The sequence below is a fragment of the Cucurbita maxima genome, unplaced genomic scaffold (assembly GCF_002738345.1).
Source record: "Cucurbita maxima cultivar Rimu unplaced genomic scaffold, Cmax_1.0 Cma_Scf00008, whole genome shotgun sequence".
Classification (NCBI taxonomy): domain Eukaryota; kingdom Viridiplantae; phylum Streptophyta; class Magnoliopsida; order Cucurbitales; family Cucurbitaceae; genus Cucurbita; species Cucurbita maxima.
The window spans coordinates 3143380-3152344 of NW_019272024.1; the positions used below are offsets into that span (position 1 = coordinate 3143380).

Genomic DNA, 8965 nt, shown 5'->3' on the forward strand with positions numbered 1-8965 from the left:
TATATAAATCATTGTTAGGTATAGTATTTAAAGTAATTTATTAATTATTAAGTCAAAGTTTTGCAAGAATGAATTGTAACAATTGTAACAGTCCAAGCTCACCGCTAGCAGATTCTTTAGGCTTTTCTTTTCGAGCTTCTTCTCAAGATTTTTAAAACATGCCCATTAGAGAGGTTTCCAGACCCTATAAAGAAAGAAAAAGGTTCTCCTCCCCAACGGACGTAAGATCTCACATTCCAGCCCCCTTAGAACTCACAAAATTAAAGGGTATAAGATCAAAATATTAGAATCAAATTGCAAAAATTAAAACTATTAAAACTATGCTTTATGAACAAACTTAAAAAGCTTCATGGACTAAATTAAAATTATTTTTTATATGATATGGCGCTTCACCTCGCTTAAAGTCCACACAATGTAGTTTGTTGGTCATGTCTCAAGGCTCAATACGCTTCTCGCTTTCAGAAAAACTGCACAAGAAAGATTTTCATTGCAACAAAAGATGAAATACAGATAGTACCAAACAGCTAGCCTACAGTTTCCATCTGTAATAGTTTACATCCTTTTCAACTCTAAAACAAAGAACCCTTTCAATTTCAACATATCCTCTCCATTAATCAACCGAAGGAGCAGGGAAGCAGAACACTGTGAATCAGAACCTCATCCGCAGCAAAATTTGAATATCACAATAAAAGAAAAGCTTTGCTTTGCTACTTTAAATATGTAGATGAAACCCAGAGTAAGATATAGGTTATCAATGAAGTAGTGACTTCAAAGCCTCTCAAACCTTTTATTCCAGGAGGGATCACAGATACCATCAAAAAGGTTCCCAACAGCCATGAGAAGATAAAAGCTCCAGCCCTGTACCATTGAAAAAGAGTAACCATTAAATTCTGTTCTATATGTGGTTGCAGGAAAGAAGAGTAACCAGCCACTCAACAAAAAAAGATGATTCGCACTCGGTTAGTATTTATGTTCTATCATAAATTTCGAAAAGGAAATTAGATGAATGTTCTAGACATACCCGTAAAGGAAAGCTCGGAGTTTGCTCTTCAGTCGATCATGTATGAAATAGAAAGTAGCCACGAGTGATATAGCAACCTGAAGGGTTGGGCCTTCCTCGGTTGGAAAGAGAATGGTGAGAACTCCAAGAACTAAAAAGGCAATGGATGACTTGATTATGAACTTTGTAGATGGTGTTTGGAACCTATTCCTTATAGCCTGCACAACCCGAGACTGATTCACTTCCCTGACCTTTTTCTTGATATCAATTTTTGGGTTCTTTCTGTCATAAAATTTTTGCATAATAATTTTATCATGAGCTGATTCAATGGCATCGACACTTTCTTTGTGCCCGGCGTATCTATGAATAAGGAAGTTTCTGGCAGCTTGAATTTCATCTTCAGATGCTTCCTTACTTATGCCAAGCCGTTTGTATGGATCCCTTACATGTATTCGAGGGAATATGGCTGCATTAGCAAAAAGGGTTAAAGAAGGAAGCTCAGAGATGAGCTAAGTTAATTCTAGAAAAGTGTCCAGAAGGAAAATATCTTACGTGTCAAAATGGAGTGCGGTGCTCGGTTAATACAATTGCAGTAAATATCATCGTCATCAATATAAGAACGAATAGATTTATAAAATTTATTAGTAATTTATCATGATATCGTGTAGAAAATCATATGTTATAATCCCAGTTTTAAAATTTACTCATTTTAAGATAAAAAAATCCATGTTTCAGGTCCTAATAATCAAAGTTTTGAACCATAGAGAGAGTAGATCAATAGTTTATTAAATAAATAAATCAGCAAATTAAATTTTTGGTCATGAATTTATAACCCTTTACATCTAATTTGATCCCTAAGTTCTAAAATCTAACCATTTATCCCTTTAATGTTGTAAAGTCAGTCTAAATTGTTCCTATTGTTAATTGCCTGTTAGGTACAATAACACAGAGCTTTGTTTGACTAGGAGCTTCCTAGATGGATTAGTTTGGTGGAGATAATCGATGTCGTTAGTTGGAGTAAGAACTTTACCGGCAGACTCATTTGCAAAATCTCCTGAAGCATCAAACGCACACTTAGTAGTGTGTCGAATTTGGATTGTTTTGCCTCTAAGAGCAGGACCCGTCCAGCAACTTCTGCATTAAACAACAAGGTAAATGAACCATGAATTGGAATGACCACATCAGAACACTAACGTGTAGTAGTGAGCAGAACCTTTTGAGATATTGCAAATCAATATTTTCTCTAAAGTTCCCATTGGGAAAAGATGAAACCAGCTCACGTGGAATCCTGGAACTAGGTCTCAGAAAACAACATTTCGAGGGTTTCCCACTCAATCCCGACAAAATCATCGTATGAAATCTCTGTTCTTAGTGCCGCACAATACCACTATATGTTTATATTCTCCAAGCCACAGAATCAGCAGCTGCAATTTTGTTAAAATCACTGAATTAGATACACTTTAAATAAGATTAACAAAAGAAACCATAGCAAGTGAGCAGAATGAAATAGAAAATACCACTCTACAAGAATCCAACCATCAGCCATAAATTCTGGTTTAGCAGAGTTTAGTCACCAGTCAAATAGATGAAGAGAATTGGTATGCTGTTTAGATTATTTTCCATTACTTAGCCATGGAGAAACGAAGATATTTAAGTCTCTCTTAGAGCTTCTAGAGTGTTCTACTGTTAAATAGATGCAAAATATGTTAAACAATGAAGTTAGCCCGTGGATCGATTGTGGCTGCCTAAGTATCCTACCAATTTCAGTATGTCAAATATTATGGAGAGCAAAATCATTCCCGCATCCATTTGGTTAGTTAGAGAGATTCAATTTGGGCAACAAAACACTAAAGTTACTTTGAAAAACAATGAGAAAAAAGATCAGTCGTTTGGCTAATTGGAATTGGAAAGGGAATTAGAACAAATTCGTTTACGTTCGGAGCTCATTCTGATAAAATTTTCAACCCGAAATCAAAATTTCAAAATAAAGCATTCCAATTTCAGGGTCCAACATATGAATCAGAAAACGGAGTTAAAAACGCTTAAACCCATTCAACCAATCAAAGAGAATGCCACACTGAACATCAACTGATACTTAGAGCAGAAAAGAGCAAAATTACGCGATACCAGATGAAACAGATGTAAATTACAGTAGAACTTCTAATAATTCAGCACCCAAAATCATCATCAAACACCACAAGAAATGAAATGAAGCTCCAAATCAACCGAAAGAATCAAGAATGAAGATTAGAACAAGAACCTCATTGGTGAAAGAGAAAGTACACGGCGGTCCGATAAGCAAAATCTTCAGTAGGGTCGATCTCAAACGTCGTGCTAAAGGATAGGGAAGACGCTAACCTAGAGCTTCTGGAGAGCGCTACTGGATCAGTGAACCCTGCTTCCAGTAAAATGAGAACCCGATTTTTTTACCCTCAAGAAAATGTCTGTAACGATAATAAAATAAATTAAAAAATAAAAATAAAAATAAAATTTGCAGATGGACGTGAAATCCAAAGGCTTTAAATAACTGATTTATTTTATATGCTTTAATTATATTTTAAAATTTTGAAATGGTTCAAAAAAAAAAAAAAAAAAACAAAAACAAAAAACTTGAAGTTTTTTTTATTAAAATAAATTATAGAAAATTAAATGCAAAAACTTTATTTATCCATTAGATATTCTCTTACGAATTATTTATTTTTAAGAAATTTCTATAAATATTCATCAAAATCTATACACACAAAATGTTAATATTTTTATGAACATTGACATTTAAAACTTTAAATAGAAACATGGTTTAAATATGTAAATATACATTCTATTTTTATTATAACCATGTAGAGAATGTTTCTAAATGATATCAAGATTTGAAAATGAAATTATTAAAAAAAAAAAAAAAAAAACAAGTGGATATGGGCATGGATTGTTTAAAATTTTGAGGGACACTATCTAAGAACAACATTTTATAATAGTTATGCATCAAACATATCTGAGTTAAACTTGCTTAAATATCGTTGGACACTCCTACATTTGGTTATAAAGAAAACTCTAGGATATTCTAATACTCTAAATCTTAAGTAGTTTTTCACGATAGATTGGTGTGGTTCCTCTATGCCTAGGACACCAGAATATTGAACCATGAACGAAGAAAGGCATGAGAGAAAAGCATATCGGCCAGAGATTGTGAGGCCCCAATTCTTAACTGGGAGCACCAAAGGCCTATGCCCGGAAAGCCTTTTTTGGTTTTTTCATTGACTGAAAATACTTTTAATCCGTTCAACTGTCGCTCCTGCAAACTCGACGTGGAAGAAAAGAGGTGAGCTTTATGGGGAACAGTGAGCTCATTTGAGTTGTCTGTTCAAATCTTGAAGAACCAAGTTTGCAGCATTACGACCAGGCGCTCCCATCACACCTCCTCCAGGATGGGCACCACTTCCACACAAATACAGCCCTTTCACTGGACTTCTATAATTTGACCTGCATTGGCATTGGACAACCTCCACATTCAAATCACTCGTTTCTAAATGCACAAAAAATTAGTTCCCATTATATATCAGACTGAACGACTAACCATCCTTTAACTGGCCGCAAAAGGAAGAGCGAGTCCAACCCCATGGCGCCATGGAAGATATTCCCTCCTGCAAAAGGAAATTTATAAGAGATTTGTTATCCACTACGTAGTACTGAAGTGATTTTGTGCTCATCCATAACACATTTAAAAGACATAACAAATACACTCTCCACTGATTTTGTACAAGATGACTAAGCTAACATTCCTGCAGAAGATTTTTTTTACCTGTCAGACCAATTTCTCTTTCAAGATCAGGGGGAGTTAACATGTCATAACCAATAACTGATGAGCTAAACTGAGGTGCATATTCATCAATCAAAGCAAAACATCTTTGAGCAAACGATTCCTGCAAAGAGAGAATTCAATGCGATCAAAGCTGGACTAATAAAATGTATCAAAATTAGTAACAATTCAGTTTTCATTCTTAAGAGTAAAAATGATCGAGAACACTGTGAGATCCCACATCGATTGGGGAGGATAACAAAACATTCATTATAAAGGTGTGGAAGTCTCTCCCTAGCAGACGCGTTTTAGAAACCTTGAAAAGAAGCCCGAAAGAGAAGGCCCAAAGAGGACAATATTTGCAAGCAGTGGGCTTGTGCCATTACAAATGGTATCATAGCCATACATCAAGCGATGTGCCAGCGAGGAGGGTGAGCCCCAAAGGAGGGTGGACACGAGGCGGTGTGCTAGCAAGGACGTTGGGCCCCGAAGAAGGTGGACTAGGGGGTCCCACACCGATTGGAGAAGGGAACAAGTGTCAACGAGGATGCTGGAACCCGAAGGGGGGTGGATTGTGAGATCCAACATCGGTTGGGGAGGAGAAGAAAACATTCTTTATAAGGGTATGAAAACCTCACCCTAACGACGCATTTAAAAACCTTGATTGTGCTGTTACAAACACATTGTACACAAGTTAGTAGAAGTTGACCTCATGCAAATTAAATGTGCAACCAGAATCCACGATATCCATGATCTACTACCGAGGTTACTATAAGCAGAATTTCCAAGAAAGCATCAAACGGGTTAATTATGAATTATGGTGTGCGTTGAACGAGCAAATTAGACGAGAGATGAAAGAAAAACAAGGGAATTAAAACAGAGAAACTCTACAAGATTCATTCTAGAAACAGAGAAACAGAGAAACAAGGGAATTAAAACGAGCAATTAGATTCTCAAATCTCCTATTATAGTGCCCAAAGTAAACAACTTATATTCATTCTAGAACTGAACTCACCCTATAAACAGGATCTTCCCAAGAACCATCGGATGGTTTGTATGGAGTGTACTGAATAAATAAATTGATCACATGCTTGCCTACAAGACAAAAGACTCCATCAATTCAGTCAGAATAGGTTGTTAATAAACTCAAATTGCTGATCACATACAAAGAAGGCCAGCATCCTATGACTTTTCTTTATACAACTACATTAGGTAAATTAACAATTTAACTTCTTAAGAATATAACAAGGGAACTATAATTTACATCTTCCAAACATGAATTATCATTTCATTACTCATATTTTAGTCGTTGAATATTTTAAATAATCTTCTCACGGTTAAAATTTTAAATTTTATTAAATTTAAAATTTTGAGTTTAATGGTAACAATATCTATAATTTAAGGATTTAATTGTATCAACCCCTTTGAATTAGGGATAGTTTGTACATTTTCTTATTGACCATTAATAAAATTATAACAATAAGGTTTAATTGTACTAATGCTTTAAGGTTGAGGGGAGATTTTGTTAAAAAACAAGCAATTAACGTTATAGATTCAAGGGCAGTTTGTGCAGTTTTTTCTAAAAATTATTGGAAGGAGCCACAAATAATATAATACTGTGAAATACCATCAAACTTTTTGAGGCCCCTGATCTAAACATCTAGCAAAAGACTTTGGGTGCAAAGAGAGACATTGGCCACGTACTTAATTAGGACTTTTGCTTAATGGTATTAATCGAACATCCCCTCCCTGGGCTTCAACTATTGAGAAGGTTGGGAGATGGCTCCAAGGATGAACACTCGTAAAGCGAAGCGGAGTAGACTCGCTATCATTTATGCCACTCTCTTCAACCTTCCATTTACTATCTTTCTTTCCTCTCTTCCCACAAAAGTTGCAAAGAGCAAGAAAAGGACTTTTCTTATTGGATGACTGGAAAGATAGGAGCGGTATACAATTACTCAAATGGAAGATTATTATTTTCCCTATAGAAAAAGTAGCTCTCATCATTATTCAGGAGCAAAAAAGAGTCAACCACTTTTAAGCAAAGTGGATTTGGCGGGTTTAGGAGGATAAAGATGCAGTACGGAGAGGATCATCTCTGCAAAATATGTATATCATACTTGGGTCACAAGCCAGGTAATATTTTGATTCTCTCTTCACAATGCCTTAGGAGATTCATCATGAAACAACAAGATCTCATCTATTGCTGGTACTTTTGCAAAGTAGAAAATGGATTGGAAATGACCCATCCACACTGTTTTGATTTGACTTTTGGATTGGAAATGACCCTCTGAAATAATCTTCCCTCTTGCTTTTTTCCCTTTCCAATAAGGAATCCACTATTCGTGATGTTTGGAATTAATCGAATGCTCGTTGGTGCTTAGGCTCGAGGAGAAGCCACAAAGAAGATGAAATTACTGAATCAGCCACACTTTCCCACATAAGAGCTTCATCACATCTGCCGAAGAAGGATGAGTTGGGATGTGGAAACCACAGATGAAAAGGGCTCCTGACCTAAAGATAAAAAACTCGAGGAATGTGAAAAGGCAGCTATCTAAGAAGGCTAAATATCTCATCCTACAGTTTTCTGGGGACAGACTTTTTCCTTCTTTGGTTGGTGCAATGTGCTGCCAGGAGAACATCCATGCGGCTGGCCTCTGTTTTGGTTGTACATTATTTCAAATGAGAGAAGGAAGTTTTATGGCTGAATTTCATTAGGGCCTTCCGTTCATATACGTTTGAAAGGAATAATCGCATTATCAAGGAAAAGGAAAACTAATTCGATAGTTCTTCGAATCGTTATCTTTTTTGGCTCTATCTTGCTGCAAAAACTCTGCCCTTTTTTCACAATGCTAAACACCCTATTGCATTAATGAAAAGTATTGTTTCCATTTCAAAAAACATATTGGCCAGAGTGCTCTACTATTCAATCAGGTGTGGTCGTCCCCTTTTTTCATATAACTTTATCTTAATGATGATGTGGTTTCTTATCCAAAAAAGAAAACTAAATATATTGTTCTTCCTCTCCAATACATGGTTACACCAACCATAAACTCAAGAGAATAAGAAGATGCCAAAAATATTTGGATTAATGCAATAAGCATATTTATATCAATGTCACACATAGATAGAATACTCTTTCCAAAAAGAACAAACAGATAGAATATAATATGTTGCAAACCTGGAGGAGATATTGTCCGGTCTAGTATAGAGGGGATTGTCATCTCAATAATAGGTCTTCTAGACGGTAAGCCATTCAGAGCATCTTGACAAGCCAAGTCAATCTCCTCCATACTAAATCAGAAGAACAAGGTTTAACAACTGAAGTTCTAAGGAACTACATGCTATCTTGCATGACATTGAAAGAGAAGCATTCTATCATAGATGGTGAAGTCGCATTCCAAATTGTGACCAGCGAGGAGACATGACACTTCAATAACCAACATTAGCACATAGTTACACCAATCTTCTCATCTTTTTAGTCTAGCTTAGTGACAGTGGCAAGGAAAAGGGGAACCAAAATGATTTGCTACAGTTTCTTTCAATCTGGTATTTTGCTTCTAGTTGCTGTCCAAGAACATAATTCTTTCGGTGATCAAATATTAATTTAATGTACTCTCCTGTATAATTGCCAGTTATTTAAGCGTAACTAGAAGATTATCAGTTTCCACCACTTCCAAAGATTTAAAATAGAAGCAAATAACAAGATGTGGGCTACTCTTAACATACCTTTCTGCACCAATATGAATGGTGCCAACGAGCTGATGTTCTGCTTCAGATGGGCTCAACTTACAACAAGGAAAGTGGGGTATTTTGTCAACTGCCAAGTTAATTTTGGTAGTTGCCTGTTTCATTGAATGACAAAAAATGTTTCAAGTACAAATGAATCAATTCGTTTCTTAGAAGAAACAAAAAGTATACTAATAGTAATAAAATTGAGGAGAAAATGTAAGAACCACCCATCGCAGAGGTTATTATAATTTAAGCAATTGTCCCTAAACATAAATTACAATCACCATGATAATCAAATGACACAAAGTGCAACTTGCTACAGTTTTTAATGGGTCCTTGCTTTCCTTCTCAGCCTCATCTCTTATGGCTCAAAGCTGTAAAAGAAATTCTGTGGAACTATGGTTGGAAATAAATCAGAGTTTTTTTTTTTTTTTTTTTTT

The 8965-nt window shown here is 35.6% G+C and overlaps 2 protein-coding genes across 3 annotated transcripts in view; both read right to left on the bottom strand.

Moving 5' to 3' along the window:
* Positions 1–456: 456 nt before the first annotated feature.
* Positions 457–3433, bottom strand: LOC111483081 (protein CHAPERONE-LIKE PROTEIN OF POR1, chloroplastic-like). 2 transcript variants are annotated; one of them, XM_023129205.1, is made up of 5 exons: positions 3261–3433; positions 2214–2424; positions 2031–2131; positions 1022–1466; positions 457–858 (listed from the first exon to the last, which is right to left on the bottom strand). In XM_023129205.1, the coding sequence occupies exons 2-5, from the start codon at positions 2348–2350 to the stop codon at positions 708–710; spliced, it is 834 nt and encodes a 277-aa protein (XP_022984973.1). In that variant the 5' UTR covers positions 2351–2424; positions 3261–3433; the 3' UTR covers positions 457–707. The 2 variants fall into 2 exon arrangements, with proteins under 2 accessions (XP_022984973.1, XP_022984972.1); XM_023129204.1 differs by having other exon boundaries at positions 2031–2134; positions 3261–3432.
* A 533-nt stretch (positions 3434–3966) lies between these two features.
* The window catches only part of LOC111483124 (pyridine nucleotide-disulfide oxidoreductase domain-containing protein 2-like), a 15179-nt gene continuing 10180 nt past the window's right edge, over positions 3967–8965 (bottom strand). Inside the window, exons 11-16 of the mRNA XM_023129263.1 lie at positions 8523–8638; positions 7975–8087; positions 5809–5888; positions 4797–4917; positions 4572–4638; positions 3967–4477 (exon numbers count right to left, since the gene is read on the bottom strand). Coding sequence (XP_022985031.1) covers positions 4342–4477; positions 4572–4638; positions 4797–4917; positions 5809–5888; positions 7975–8087; positions 8523–8638 — 633 coding nt within the window. The 3' untranslated portion in view covers positions 3967–4341. The remainder of the gene's footprint in view (positions 4478–4571; positions 4639–4796; positions 4918–5808; positions 5889–7974; positions 8088–8522; positions 8639–8965) is intronic.